At 39.0% G+C, this 16,606-nt stretch overlaps 1 protein-coding gene across 5 annotated transcripts in view; it reads left to right on the forward strand.

Moving 5' to 3' along the window:
• TAB3 (TGF-beta activated kinase 1 (MAP3K7) binding protein 3) overlaps window positions 1–14,755 on the forward strand; it is a 70,712-nt gene extending 55,957 nt beyond the window's left edge. For all 5 annotated transcript variants that reach the window (XM_050936565.1, XM_050936566.1, XM_050936568.1 and 2 more), the window contains 3 exons: window positions 1,446–1,539; window positions 4,285–4,368; window positions 10,406–14,755. In XM_050936565.1, coding sequence (XP_050792522.1) covers window positions 1,446–1,539; window positions 4,285–4,368; window positions 10,406–10,554 — 327 coding nt within the window. In that variant the 3' untranslated portion in view covers window positions 10,555–14,755. The remainder of the gene's footprint in view (window positions 1–1,445; window positions 1,540–4,284; window positions 4,369–10,405) is intronic.
• Window positions 14,756–16,606: the final 1,851 nt, after the last annotated feature.

Below are 16,606 nucleotides of genomic sequence, written 5' to 3' on the forward strand. Positions count from 1 at the left end.
TTTCTGGTATAGACAGGCCCATATGCATCATGACACCTACTTTCATTAATATGTGCAAATGTCGGGAATGGATCAGTTGACCCCTTACTTCCCACTATCCATTCTATGCAGCATTGTACAGTTGAGAAATGTTGGGCTAAAAGTTTTGGTGTAACGCATGTCATCTTGAGATGTGCAAATTCCTGATTTGCAGCTGCTAATATTAACATAAACTAGAGGTCAGATGCTGCTTTCAGTGTATAAGCATAAAAATCTGGAGTAACTATTGCTCACGGTTTTTGGAACCCAAAGCAGTAGTAACTGTACTGTGTTTTTTTTTTAGGTGGTATTAAGATAAACCTCCATTAATTTATTCCTATGTGTTGGATAAATGATTGATGCAAGCAAGAGTGCTTTTACTTAAAATGATTTTTATTAGATTTTAAGTTCAGATACATACATATACTGTTGCAGAAGTCTAGAACATTTAAAAACATTTATATTTACCTGAAGTTAAGAAATGATATTGAAGGATTAACTTTAGGGGGTCCCCTCTTTTTTTTGACTGCCAGATTCTTGCCCAAAGAAAACTTCTTTGGACTGCTCCAAAGGAAATTTTTTCACCTAATTTTTTGTAGCCAACTTTAAACAAAACACAAATTTGATAGTGACTTTCAGTGGGTCACCATAACAACCCCTAATTTTAGAAAACCTACTTGTTTTTTATTAAAAAAAACATTTTTAGTTATAGCAATAAAATGTACATGTCAAAGATATTAGAGGCACTTAAGACCAAGGATGGCTGTCCAAATAAAATTATTTAATTTATACTTATTATTTTGATAGCAAAAATGAAAACATGCAGTTATTTGGCCTTGCTTCTTAGGGCCCAAGATCTTCCTAACTATATGATGTTAGATTTTCAGTTGGCAGTGATTGAACACACAAAATTGCTGACTGCAGTACTGTCAAATTCTGGAGTACATACAGGAATGTCAAATTTTGGGGTAACAACTGCACTGATTTTTCAGGAGTTAGACCAGTTCAACTGACAACAAAATTTGGTCATTGACCTTTCAAAGATTCTCAAGGCAATATGCATCTGGTCTAAAGGTATAGGAGTACTGTAACTGCCATCATAGGTTTTGTAACTTGATAATTTTAAAAGCCGAGCACAATTTTCTTCCTGGTAAGTACTAAAACTGTGTATACGTATATTTATCGCCAAAATGCCTAGTGAAGAACTCATTTAAAAAATATCTTTAAACATTTCCCTTGAAATCATGTTGACATTCGCTATGGATATTTTTTTTTTTTCAACTGCACTTACCCATCATTGGCAGCCCTCCTCCCGGTAACATTATTAATAGGAACTGTTAACGTATGAGACAAATAACTTTGTTATATCTACATTAGAGTTGATGCTGACTTTCCTACAATTGCTATTTTGGGTCCTTTCTTACTAGCCTGAGGAAATGACCAGATTGAGAAGCCTGAATAGACAGCTCCAGATAAATGTTGACTGTACTCTGAAAGAAGTTGACCTCCTTCAATCTAGAGGTATAGACTTGATTGTTTTTGTAAAACATAAGTTTTAATGTGGTGTGTGTTTAAATATGAGTAGATCTTTGGCTTTTTCTTTTCCTTTTTATCAAAACTGGGTTTTACTGATATCAAGTCATTACTTCAGAATGAAAGACACAACCTGTCTTTTTTTCTTTGTCAGTTTTAAGCTGGTTGGATGGTGTGGTTTTTGTTAATAGCATTCTCAATAAAAGTGGGCCCAAATTAAATTAAGTAATTACTTATAAATAGCAATTTGAAAGGACTTTGTCAAGATAGTTGAATCTAAAAATGAGCATATCTTGATAATGGTTCCATACTCAAGTTCTTGAGTTTGATATTTGTTGCTGCTGCAAACATATTTCTTTGCTGTGACTTATTGTGACACTAAATAAACTGTAGTAAATAAATTGCTATGTGTGGTCTTGCTGTGTCACATCTGCCACTTTCAAACTGAGAACACACTTGCCATATCTGTATTTTGAAAACATGCACCAGCCATACAAGATAAAAAGACCATAGTGATTATAGTCTAAAAAGTCTGGTATAAATCTTGTCTCATTTCTATGTTAGGACAAGAAAGAAGAAAGTAATACCAGCTAAACAATGTATCTTAACAACATGTTCCTTTGCTTGGCAGACTATTGAAGTTAGAGGAAAAAAATGGAAAATGAGGTCTATAAGACTTAGAAGAACTAGCACCAAGGACCCTGAAAGTGATGCAGCTCAACATGGTTTAAAACCAAGAATCCAGCAAATACAAATAATTCTAGTTAAAAGATACTTTCAAAAACTCCTAAGGAAATTTGTGGTAAACGTATTACAAAAACAGTTAAATTGTAAATCTCTGGGGCCTTCACCCTAGAAGCTCTGTCCTGAAAAAGAAATTGCATTTTCAGTTATCTATGAAGCAGTCCAGCACACAGAAATAGACTTTGCTGTCCAAATAGAAGCTGCCCTATGAAAACAAAGCAAAACTGGAGACATGCAGGGAAAACCTCTGATCCAGAACAAAGTTGAAATAGAACATATAGAGGGAAAAGCTTTCAGATGACTAGAACAAAACACTTGTGTCCTGAGCAAATAAACTACCTCTCAAATGTAAACACTGGTAACAATACCCAAATGTCTTCGCATCAGTCCATTTAAAAGAAGTAGAACATGACTCAGATATGCTTGATCCTGCAAGTTGCTGAGTAGTTTCTGGATTGGTGAGTTCCTTCTTAGGGAGCTCAAGGTGCCCAATTCATAGCAGGAGGTTTTACCCAGTACTACTGAAATTCATCCAGCCCATCTGCCAGAGATGAAATTTTGGGAAGGATATTAGGAGATCCAGTGGTGGTTCTTACAGAAAATGCCATGAGATCCTGAATGTCCATACAGAGCAAACAGAATCTTATCTTCTCCCCCCCCGCCCTTTTTTAAAAAAAATTATCTAGATGTTTCAGACCTGATCCATAGGCCCTTGCCACACCAAAGGGGGGAAAAAAAAAAGAGAGACTAGAAGAATATGGAATGAGAATGTCCTCTAGCAGAGGACACAACTTGCAAAACATTCAGAGCAAACTGAAAAACAGATTCCCACGGTATACAGACAACTCATTCTCTGTGAGGACTGTGATCCCATTTTATAAATGAGCATATTTAAAATAAATTACATATTAGAACACCTACACTGAAATGGGATTGACGGGTGTCAAATTCACAATTAGGCATATACACAATCACTGCTAACCACAAAATTAAACCTGTGTGCCAGGTCCAACTGAGAATATAGAAAATGTGAAAGACCAGTGAATCTGCACAGGATACATGAAAATGAAGAACAGAAACACCATGCGATTCATACCCAGAAGGGTATGAACAGAGAGAACTGCTCAGAAATGAGTGCTAATCTTCATTTAAATCCAAACTGATTTTCATCCGCTTTTCTAACCAACAATCTAGAAGCAGCTCCTATTTATCATCCTTTCTTTCCTGCATCTGCAGCTACAGTAGGTTTGCGCTACATTCCTCTACCAGTTTATTAAGAGCTTCACCTTTTGAAATGAGACAAAGCAGAAGAAGAGAGACAGTGTAACTAATCTTGAGCAAGTAAACTGAAAATTTAGGAGACCAGCTGAAAATATCAGAGGAAAAATTAAAGCACTACAGAGGAGAGATCATCTTCGTACAGCACTGAAAGTTGAACTTCTAGAGAACATGGTTTTTAGAAGCATTTTGGAGCAGCTGCTATTAATTTGTTTTTTTTAAAAAAGTTAATTAGAATTTTAGTATGGCACCCCTAACAAAACAGTACCATTTTTAGGCCCAATTATTTTGATTCTATTTCCATATGGTCAAGGGGATCTCAATTTAGGTGTATAGTTCCTTTAATGATTGGCATCCTTATAGGAAATAACGTTTCACCCCATCGATTTTATCTCCTTTTTCTCTTAAACATTATTTGGCTTATTTAAACCTTTATTAGTTATCACTGCTATCTGTGGAATACTGCAGCTTTTATTGATAAACTTAGTTCTGAAGAGTGGCAGAATTTCAGAGAGATGTGGTAAGTCTGCTACAATTTCTTCAGTGTAGTAGTATGCCTGCAAAGTAAATGCTGCAATGGGATAATATGATCTGAGTCAGAAGGATATGGAAGATGTAATAAGCTGTAAACTTGCATCATATAAAAAGGTATTACTTGTACATATACTCTCTAATATCCTTTCTTGGTATTGTTTATATCCCTCTTACCAGGTAACTTTGATCTGAAAGCCATGAGCAACTTTTATGATACTATAGAGCCTGGTCCTGTTGTGCCACCAAAGCCATGTAAAAAAGGTGAGTCGCTAAATAAAGGCCAGGAAAACCATTCATATATCTCATTGTTCAGTAGTTCTCACATTGAGAAGGAGATTTCCCATGTGTTACAGTAAGTGTTAATACAATTCTTTTTATACAATCAGTAGTAGCAGGAAACATTTTACTTGTTTTTTATAAATTTTTACGAGCTGTGCAATTAAGACACTTAGGGTATGTCTACATCTACAATTTTGCAGCGCTGGTGGTTACAGCTGTATTAGTACAGCTGTATAGGGCCAGCGCTGCAGAGTGGCCACACTTACAGCAACCAGCGCTGCAAGTGGTGTTAGATGTGGCCACACTGCAGCGCTGTTGCACACCGCGGGGAAGGAGACCTGCTTGGAGTGGGAGTCGGGGAACGCCAGAGCACACGGCGGGGAAGGAGACCTGCTTGGAGGGGGGGTCGGGGAACGCCAGAGCACACCGCGGGGAAGGAGACCTGCTTGGAGGGGGGGTCGGGGAACGCCAGAGCACACCGCGGGGAAGGAGACCTGCTTGGAGGGGGGGTCGGGGAACGCCAGAGCACACCGCGGGGAAGGAGACCTGCTTATTCCACGGAGGTCAACAAAAACGCTGGTGAGTGTCTACACCTGATGACCAGCGCTGGTGATCCAGCGCTGGATCCTCTACACCCGAGGCACGACCGGGTGTACGGCCAGCGCTGCAAACAGGGAGTTGCAGCGCTGGTAATGCCCTGCAGGTGTGTACACATCCTAAGTTGCAGCGCTGTAACCCCCTCACCAGCGCTGCAACTTTGTAGTGTAGACAAGGCCTTAAACAGATGTATGTTGATACAGCAACAGTAACACTGACACTAAAAGCTATTTTCTATCAATGTGTTTAAAATTAATATTCTGATCATATGTTTATGCATAATTCTGCTCACTGATAGAAAGTACGTACACTTTTACAGTTGATTTTAGATTAACTTGAACTTCCAATTAACACATTTTTTAAAATAAATAATTTTGGTTAAATCCTATTTAGGTTAGGATACCTCAGTCTTCCAGTAATGTTAATTATTGGGATTTTTATAAACATAACTGTAGTGATAGCCATACATAAATTAAATCAGTAATACAAATTCATAATTTGAATTGGTATTTTATGTTTTTCCCATTAACATTGTCGGCTCGATGGTCACTGTTTTGACCAGAATTAGAGAGAGTTAATTTCACAGTATTAATAATATTTCAGAGCAGTAGGAGTCCCACTATAACCATATGCTGTAACCATATGTTGTAGGCTGTTCCCCCAAAATTGAAAACTTTGCAATGGCTAACATAGCCAGTATTATTTGCTCTGTGCTGTTCACACATCATTTCTTTTGTCTTGTGGATAGTATGATTGCAGAATACTATTGTGGTTAGCAGAAGAAAGCTGATCTTGTGGTTGAGGTGCAGAATTGGGACTTGGGAGATTTAGATTCAATTAATGGCTTTGTCACAGATACTTGGTGACTACAAGTCATTTAGACCCAGATTTTCAAAGGTATTTTGGTGTTGCTATGCTCAGCATTTCAATGCCTAACTGATTTAGGAGATTCTCAGTTTCAAAAGTGATTGAGACATTTAGGAGCCTAAATCTAATTCAGTGCTTATTTAACAGCATAAATACAGATTTAGGAACCTAACTTTAGGCCTTTAACTTCTTTCTCTTTGAAAGAGGGCTAAAATGAACGCAAACTAGGTACATTTTAGTTTGCGCATGCAGCGTCCACACTGAGGAGTTAGTGCTCAGCATGCTAGGGTGGGTGAAAAATCAAGACATTTATTTAAGAGCCTAAATAGAGATTTTTGGAGCCTAAGTTTAGGCATCCACATTTGAACTGTGGCCTAGAAAAACCCCAGATTGTCTTATCACTTTAAACAGGAGTAGAACAGTGGGGAAGGGAATGAGGGAGAACAAAGTAGAGAATGGGCAGGAGTCAGGATATGGCAGAGAGTTGGATAAGTTTACCACAGGTACACCTAAACTTTGGTGTTTTTACCCTGATGCCTTGCAGGAAAACAGCACAAGGCAATTATTCCACAAGGTGTAGTGTTCCAAAAGATAGTGTGTGACAATGACATGAAATAAGAGCAATGGATATTGATCAGTGCTTGCTTTTCTATCCTCCCTTCTTTCAGGATGTATTGGCTAGAAAAGTCAAGTGCATAGAAACTGAAGCTGGAGTAAGCTACTGAAATTATAGTAATGTTAAAACTGTTTTTGTAAAAGGAAAATCTCTTAACGGACTGTAACTGTCAGGCCATTATCATCAGACAAAGTGTACAGCTTAAATAGGTAGTTAGCAGAGTGTGGTGCCCGTAAGTCAGTTCTTTGGGCAGGAGTCTGATGAAATGTGTGCAATATCTAAACTAAATTAGTTTGTGCTGTGTGGTAAAAATGGTACATTAAATAGTCTACACAATAAGTGTTAACTAGTAGTTTGCTGGTAGGACTTTGACAATGCTGTGCAATTTTAAAAACTGGTAATCAATTTGTAGTTCATTGAACTTTTCAGACTTTGATAGGCTTGGGCCGTATTTACACCCTTCTAAGTATTTATTTTACTACTGTTTTAGAAAGTGCCAACCTAAGGGTAAAAATCAGGTTAAGTAATTTGTAAGAAATTTAAAGAGATGACAGTGAAGCAGTTAACAAGTAACCTGGGGCAAAACAGTAATTTTCTGAAAAATGGGTGATGTTTTCTGAGATAAAGAAAAATGAAACCTGAGAATTCTTTGTCAAGACATACATACTAGAGCAATGTGACACGTACATGGTTTTAGATTTTTGCAGAAAAACTTGCAATATAAAGGTTTGATTTCTAAATATATTTGACGGGTACAGATCAATTTTATACACTTCATAAAAAAAACCCCTCAACATTTATTAGCAACTGCTGACACTCAGCTACTTGATACCAGTGAGAGTTGGTCATGCCCCAGTTCAGGAGGACAGGGCATTGCTGGAATGGGAGCTAAGGAATACCTTCAAAACTCTATCGCCAAACTGAAAGAAGTTTGAGATGATTGCCCAACCTTAAAAGTTTTCCCTTTCAGGGTACTGTTGAATCACTTTTATCCCTGACTTTCACAAAAGACATTTCTGAAGAGCAGACTGCTCATGCACCAAGTCCCTTGAGAATTTATTTAGGAAAATGCGGCTCTTCGGAAGTTAATATGCAGCTCCTTGTATAGGTGCCGACTCCGGGGCTGGAGCTACAGGCGCTGACTTTCCAGTTTGTCAATGGTGATCAATGCTCAACTCCGGGCTCTGCCCTAGGTCCTGACTCCACTCTGCTCCTGCCCCTTCCCCATCTCCACTCCCCAAGAGTCTCCTGCACGCTGTGAAACAGCTGATTGTGGCAGACAGGAGGCATGGGCAGGGAGAGGGAGGTGCTGATTGGCGGGGCTGCCGGCAGGCGGGAGCCACTGGGATCGGGAGGCAGGGAGCTGATGTGGGGCTGCTGACATACTACTGTGGCTCTTTGGCAATGTACGTTGGCAAATTCTGGCTCCTTCTCAGGCTCAAGTTGGCCACCCCTGGAATATACCCTCCCTCAGATCTTCCAACAAACTCCTTTCTCTCTCATTCATTCACTCACTCACACACACGCACTTGTTCCTCCTTCATACTGCACATTTGAGTGTAGCACCATCCTAGTATCAGTGCTTTAAGGAACAACATATGAACATGTTTTAAGCAAAGTGTACTGTATACGTTTGTCTGCTTGTCAGGGTGTTGCCTTCTCTCTTTATCTTGTTTAGGAACACAGATTCCTCAGTCCCTCCCCTATAACTTCATGGATGCTAGTTCCATGGAATTTATCACTGACTAAAGCAGGGGTAGGCAAACTTTTTGGATCGAGGGCCTCATCTGGGTATGGAAATTATATGGCGGGCCATGAATTCCCGGTGGGAGAGGGGGACTCTGTGGGATGTAGCATGGGTGAGCTCTCTAAGGTATGTTACCCAAGTGAGGAGAGGGAGGACTCAAGGGTGTGGCGCGGAAGGGAGGACCTCTACAGAGGCAGTATGGGGGACTCTTAGGGGCCATGCCAGCAGTGGCACCAAGGTGGCTGTACCAGGCACTGCCATTGGTGGAGGCACCCTAGCTGAGACAGGTGCAGCCCCTAGGCAGTTTTGAGGCTCTCAAAGGTGGGACCATAGAAGACCGGGAGGGGATTGGGTGCACTGCTGCATGTGGGGGGGTGCCATATAAGGGCAGGGTTCCGATACCGGAAACAGTGCAGTGTGGCTCTGCATGCTGGAAGATGGTGCTCATCAAGGGAATTGAGAGTCGGGGACTGGGGAGTGATGGGCAGGCGGAGGGGGCAAGCGGGCCTTAATTTGCTCACCCCTGGACTAAAGGAAGGGGTAGGAAAGATATGTGGCATTTATCTTCCTTTGAGGCATCCTACAGTGTCGACTTTTGGATGCAGGATAGTGCATTAGACCATTTGTTGGGGGGGGTGTTTATGGTAAATCTTTTGTTACGAATTACTGACAGCCTTTAATAACAACTATGGAAAGTATCAGAGAGGCAGTCGTGTTACTCTGGATCTGTAAAAGCAGCAAGGAGTCCTGTGGCACCTTATAGACTAACAGACGTATTGGAGCATGAGCTTTCGTGGGTGAATACCCACTTTGGATGCATACCACGAAGTGGGTATTCACCCACGAAAGCTCATGCTCCAATACGTCTGTTAGTCTGTACATTGCCACAGGACTCCTTGCAGCTATGGAAAGAAGACTGTTGGAAAAAGTCACTAGGGTAAAATAACGAATATGTAAATTGGGTGCTGTGTGAGAGTATAGGCTTTTATAAATAAATTCTAGTTGATGGTAAGAATAATCTACTTGGAAAAGGAGTCATGTCTCAAAGAAAAAATATAAATCTTTTGGAATTTTTTTTAAGTTTTTGATCAAATGAACACTAAAAATAATTATCCAGTGTCTGAAGTTAGTATCTCTCTTTGTAATATTATGAAACACTCGAGATATAGGTCAGGGGTTGGGAACCTGCGGCACACGTGCTGATTTTTAGTGGCACTCTGCTGCCAGCCGGGATTCCGGCTGCCGGCCACACAGCCCACTGCCGGCCTGGATGGACAGAACCCTGGGCCGGTAGCAGGCTGAGCGAGGCCGGCAGCTGGGACCCCGGCTGGTAGTGGCTGATGGACAGAACCCCAGACTGGCAGTGGGCTGAGTTGCTCAGCCCGTTGCCAGTCTGGGGTTCCATCTGCCACCCCCACTTCTAGTCTGGGGTTCTGCCAGCTGGGATCCCGGCCAGGTCCATCCGCCAGCCTCTGTAAATGTAAAATGTATTACAGTAAATAAATGAAGACTTGGCACACCACTTCTTAAAGGTTGCCAACCCCAATGTAGTTAGTTAAATGGGTAAAAGGACAACAGAAGGAAAAACCATCAAACTCTTCTTCCTAAATGGCAGTTTTTTAGACACTATTAGTGGCATGTCTGTACAAACCATATTCCTAATGAGAGAGGACGTTATTTCAAAGCAAAATATGTTGTTTTACATGTAGGTTTAGTATACTGATTTACTGGCAACCAGGGCAAGAGTACATTGCAATGGACCTGCATGACGTCAAGATTCCTGCCATCAGCCCAATGGAGACTAGTTTTGGGGCTGAATGCCTGGCACTTAGCATGGAGTCTTCAGACCCCCTTTCTCGTAGAAAATTCCCCTCATTTGATACATGTACAGACTCATACATTGAATAGCATTTACTTGGGCCTTGGGGTGAATTCATTCCCTGCTAACAGTCATCAGCTTTGGACTGCCTTCTCAGTAGGTAATAAATACATAATGTATGTATTTTGTACATTCTGAATTTCAAATCCTAATCCAGTTGTACAGTGCCATTTTGATGTCTATGTAAAAACAACTGAAAACTACTAGCTAGTGGATGAGTATTTTAACCTACTCTTGTAAATATTTGCTAAAATTGCATAGTATACTTTCTTATGAAGGCTTTGTTTGAAAAATAACATTATTTTTTCTTTAGAGCATCAAACCAGCTCCAAACAGACTCCACAGACTCAGCCAAGAGATGAAGACTTTGAAGGGGCTCCATGGAATTGTGATAGCTGCACCTTTCTGAACCATCCAGCGCTAAACCGCTGTGAACAGTGTGAAATGCCACATTACACCTGAATCTGGAAAGGGTCTGCATTAGGTTGAAAACCAGTTCTTGAGCCCACAGCCGTAGGAGAAGGAAACATGAGGAACCTTTCAGTCCATCTGCCAGGCCTTTGCCAGTCAACTATTTTCAGATTACAAGGAGGGAGGAAAAGATGTGAAACCGTTTCCACTTGTACTGCACTAAAGAATAAATTTGGGGAGTGGGGAGGGAAATATTATTTTCTTATCCCATTGCAGTGAGCAAAGCAGAAGGGATTCACTCTTTGAAGAATGTATGCAGGAAAGCAGATAATTGCTGCCGTTTAATCCTGTGGCTGCAGTTACTGCTTAGTGGCTCTTAATTTTTAAATATAGAATTTTTAGTAATGATGTGAAATATTACAGTTATCCCGAAAAACTGAAGCCATAGCTGACCTGCCTGGTCCCAGCTAGCTGGAAAACAAAAGCTCCCTGTGCTTCTGGATTGTAAACTACTGAAAAAGAAGACAGGAAAATGCAACTGTAAATTTTACAACAGATAAACAGAGAGAGGGGTATTTGTAATTGCTGCTTTTTTTCAGGGTGATTTAAGTCTACGCAAAATTTGCTGTTTTGAGATTGTGACTTCTGGTGCGAAAATCAGGTACTTGTATGAGCCTTTATAAAAAGTAAAATCGGAGGTGATTCTACAATCCCTTTTGCTTGTATAGTGCTCATCAAGCAGTGTCAACACTGGTAATTAACTAAGAACCAATTCTACCATATTACTGATGAAAAGACTGCTGCATGCTTTTATTAGGCCATTGTGTGGTAAAGCTAAAAGTAAATTATGCTTTTATAAATAACGTTCTCCTAAGACTGCTCTGTAGCAGTACAGTGAAGATATGCCAAATGCCAGAACTGTTCCAAATTCTGTTTTGGAAGTTTTGAGCTCAGCCATGGTTATGTATGAGGAGTGTTTGCACCCTGTTACTTAGGCCTTTTCAGCTTCCAATTTTGTGAAGAATTCATGATGTTTACAGCACAGAAGGTACTTTGTGCCCCAATCTTGATTTAGCTGAAAAAGAATCAATATTAGCTCTTCAATAAAGGTTTATTTGCACATTGTTAATAAACCAGCCTGTATAAATAGCAGATGGCAGATGTGGAAAAGTTGCACACTGCATTTTTTTTTATTTTGGTCAGGAAATGTTTGCAATACAGTGAAGAATACAAAACACTTACTTGCAAACTAGAAACCATACTGGTACTTTTATGCATATAATATATTGTATTATATAAAATCAGTTTTGTTTAAACTCTTCAGTTTGCTGTAATAAAGCAGTCATTATTTGTGAAATCAGAACTTCTGGATTTGGGCAGCTGAATGATGTGAAATTGTGTGACTGAGGATGTTTTTAAGAAGCTGGTACAATGCATTTGAATTTTTACACTGTAACTTTTTGTTTAAAATCCAACATTTTCACAGCATTTGAAAGGGGGAGGGTTTTTTTGTTGTTTTTTGCCTGTATTGCCTTTCTGATGTCTTCCCTCCATGCAGTTTAAAAAGATAGCAGCAAAAACTGCTGTCTTGTGATTCAGATCTGGAACTGCCTTTTATCTGGTATGATATTGAAATATGTTCCTTCACTCCTTAAATCCTAAACATAATCTAAAATCTGTTTAAGTCTGCTTGAGATCAATTGAAGTGTGCATTATTAATAAGCAAAATGAAGTCAAAGGCATCAGAGTTGAGATTTCTTTTTAAGTTGATGATAATTTTGCACTGTGAGAGAAGGAGCTCATATCTGAAAGAAGAAAAAAATTCCCGCTGTCCAGATGAAGTTAAAAATAAGAGTACATTTTTGTAATTGTTTGTATAAATGGACAGTGTGGCAAAACTGAAGGGACAGTGTGGAAAACAGATGAGCTGAAGCATTTTACCTAAAACATTTTTCTTCCTTGAGAGATTAGCAACACCATTACCTGCTGTCTATTCAGGTATTCAATACAATACCACTTCTGTCATAGTTCTTCAGTAATTCCTTTTCTTTTTGTATGATTTCAATTTTCAATCCTATTTATGTTGACTTTTTAACTGCTTTAGTTTCTGCTGGAATAGCAAAAATGATGACTAAAATGAGTCATCAGATGAGAGTAACAGTCGCATGCTTGAGAACAGTTGTGCCGCTTTCTTTTAAGACAGTGTAGATGCAAGCATTTTTCTTTTTTAATCAACAGCAACTCTCATTCTGTGAGCTCTAATAATCCTAAAAGCATGGTTTCTGGTGGGATGAAGATATTCTAGGCTTAGTCATAGCTTTCACTAGCTAGCAGAAGACAAAAAAGAGGCAACTTTTGAGGAGATGCTTATTGGGAGGGTGAGAGAGAGTGCCATCAAATGGGCAAGTTGATTTTAAGAGCAAAGCTGATTTTTATTTGAGCTTTTTTTCAGTTCTTATTTGTTGGTTGTACAAAAAATATTGAAAATTTTTTCTGTTGTACTCATTTACTTGTAAATGTCCATGCACAAACAGTAGCAGTAAAAGAACTATTTATGGTTCTTGAATCTTCAGTTTGTTAGAATATAAGTTGTATTTGAATAATAGATCATTCATTTTACTTTCTGGAAGCAGGCAACACTCTTTCACACTCCAACTGAAATGTAGACTATGCCAAAAAAGGTTTCTTTGTGTAAAATTTATTTAATGCACACAAAACCCTAATGTCAGCTGGCATATAAAATGCACTGTATTGTATAAATTTTTGTGTGTGTATGTGTGTGAATGGCAGGAAGCTGATGCTATTGTGGTGGTAATGCACTACTTGTTATTAAAAATAAGCTTTCCCTCAACTGTGCTATTAGACTAGTATGGTTCAGTTGGTAACTTGGACTTTAGGTATTCAAAAGGATTTCACTATTCATCTAAATTAACTTTTATAAAAACTTATTTTATATTTATCATCTATTAGTATCAATTATCCCTTCCTACTACCATAGTTCTTTAAAAGTTTTAGTCAGAGTGTGACTTGTGAACAATATTTCAGGGTATAGCAAACCAAAACAAATCCTAAACTTGGCTATGCTTTGAATTTGATGTAATTATCAACCTTGCTTGTTTGGGAGGGCGTAGGGCAGGTGGGGGCTAAGAAGAAAATTTGTAAAATATAGTCTAAGATCAGATTGAGTTGTGCATTTGTGTGTCTGTGGTACGTGTGTTTTCCTGTAAGATGGGAGGTGTGATGAGAAGGTGTAATAATTTTTAAAGAGCTGGTCTCAGTACTTTCTAATCATGTGCTACTAAATCATGTTTTCTTAAAAAATATATTGCTTTCTTTCAGTTACTGTATCTGTCCCAGTTATACTCTCATTTCAGTTTTTTCCATGGCAATACATGTGGACAATAAGAATGATTGATTGTAAAATCCCTTGAAACTGAATTCAGAAATATTTAAGAGCTGAAATTGGGACAAAACAAAAGGGGGGGGATAAAGAGTGTGAGAATATCAAATAAGTTAAAAATGAAATTGTCATCTTGATCCTTTTTAATATTCACTGGGTGTACCCAGGAATGTGAAAATGGCTTTCATAGTTCAAGATGGACAGTTGGACTCACAGATACTAAACTGCTTCTCTGAGACTGTAAAATTTACGTGCTTTGATACTACTGTGACTCTCCACCCCATAAAGAGAAAATATGCACGCAAACAATGTGTTTTGTAGTCAATATTGCTTCTGTGTTCTGCACCTATTTTATATCCTTTCCAAATGTTAACAAATTATTTAAAGTTGGCCATGATTGAAACTTGCTGTATGTTTTTGTTTGGGGCATTCTCATTGCTTGTCTATAAATATTAATACAAATAGGTTTTTCTTGACTTGTTTGAATAGTAAGAGGTCATTGGAGTTAATGCAATATTATAATTTTGGATTTTCAAGACCTGAAAGAATTTTTTAAAACTCTGTTCTTGAAATTTATTTATTTATGGCGGCACCGATGTATCTAATCCATATTTCCTGCTCTGTGAAACCCTGTTAAATTTTTTCATTAAAACAACAAGACAAGGTCTTGTTAAATTCTGTAAATATGATGTCTTTAGTTTTTAGATGTATATGCTGTGAATGAGATTATTACCAAGAGATGAAATTGTAGAAACGCATTTAGAGGCGATGCATGCATGGTATCTCCAGAGTGCATACTCGTAAAGTTGCAGATTTCTGCAAAAAATAAATTAATACATTAAGAAAACATCACTTCCTGCATTTGTTCTCGTATGTAGTAGAAGACATTTCCAAAATTCCAAATTTTCTTGCTCTGACAACTAAACATGTTTCTGTTAAAGTGTAGCATTCTCCATAAAGCCATAGCTATATCACACTTTTGTTTGTGTCCTTGTAAATCAATATATTTCCCCCTGAACAACTGCTCTATTGGACTTGGGCCCCAAACTTGCAAGTGGATCTACGGGACAGACATTAGAGGTTTGTGGTGTCCCACTAAAGTCAAAGGTGCTTTGTGCAGATCAGATTGCAGGATTGGGACGGTGCACAAATCATGTTTACAAAGTGTTTTGGTCTTTCTCCCTCTCAGCAGTAAGCCAGAGAACATTCTGATTCCAGAAGATGCTGCTGTTAATGGCAGTTGAACATTTCTTCTAGATTTCCACCCCACACCTCCCCAAAAGACTTGAGAAGAAGGTTCTTCTATTGAATGAATGGTGTAGAATTTTTTTTCATTTTTTCCTAAGAATGACTCACGTGTGACTGTTGAATCACTGCAAAGGTAGTTTCCTTAGCACAGCATCTTTCTTCGGACTATAAAGTTTATTACATTGATTTGTCGTGTGATCTGTTAGGTTTTGTAGGAATTATTCTGTTCAGCTGATCCTTTTAACCGTTCTATATGAAGTATGGTGCTAGGTAAATACTAGCTTTAATTGTGGCTTCTCGGGTTAAGTGTATCGTGGCTAGACAACTGACTTCATCTAATTTATATGAAAATCAGTCTCATATAGTGGCTTGCTGATGTCTATTGAATTCTAAATCAAAGATTTTCCGTTCTTTGAATGAGGACTATTCAAGCTCCATGAGCAGGATTTTCCGAGGTGTTCAGAGTTGGCCTAACTCTTCTCCCATTTAACTCATTGGGTGTTTAACCATTGACTTCAGTGGGAATAGTTAAGCTAACTAATCCCAAGCAAACTCTGGATCCTCAGTTTGATCTAGCTCAAAACTCTAGTTTGGGACTATTGCCTAAAATCTGAACCATTATGTTGTAACTAGGCAAGGATGGGTCCTCCTGGTGCTGCCAATGCCAGTGAAGAGAGCAATAGTTTTCACTGGGGAGCTACCTGAATGTTTTTGTAGTTTCTTGTGTTCTTGTTTTGTAACAAATGAAGAAATGTTCAAGCTTCTAAAAAGCCAATGTAGCATAACTGGGGTGAGGGGGATAACCTGCTATGAGGGAAGGGATTGCCTTACATAATATTACCACACAAACTTGGCTGACTTAAAAGTTAAGGTTGCACAAGTGCAGTTTGTATTACAGCAATAATAAAAATCAAGGAAATCATCAAATTAGGCTGCATAAATATCTAGGATAACCTCAATGTACACGTCTTCCCCACTTTCAAACACAGCACCAGCACGCAGACTCTTTACCTTCATGACAAACTTACATTTACTTTCAACATACACATCATGCAGGTTCACTTCCTCTAGTTCATACTCGCTGTACAAGCTTAGCGATGGGTTCAGAGTTAAGTTTGTGTTTGTGGGCTGCATCCTTGTCTAGTGTGTGAGGAGCTGCTGATTAGCTAGGTGTGGAGAAGAACTGATGCAGCACTTGGACCATTGCCAGTCTGTCCCATACAGAAGTTTGGAGAAAACTAGCATTCCCTTGCTTTCTCCTTCACACATCTGCTGGATGCTGCCTCAGGAGCTTTGCTTACGCCCTATACCATCATTGTTGATCCCCCAGGGCATCTTCCATACCTTGAGCCCCTTTCCCTCCCTCACACATCAGTCCCCTGTGACTCCATTGTAGGCTCTTCCCTGCATGCTTTATTCCCCCATCCTACAATCACTAAAAAGGTGACCTCTTAC

This window comes from Gopherus flavomarginatus, chromosome 1, assembly GCF_025201925.1.
Source record: "Gopherus flavomarginatus isolate rGopFla2 chromosome 1, rGopFla2.mat.asm, whole genome shotgun sequence".
NCBI classification, from domain to species: Eukaryota; Metazoa; Chordata; order Testudines; family Testudinidae; genus Gopherus; species Gopherus flavomarginatus.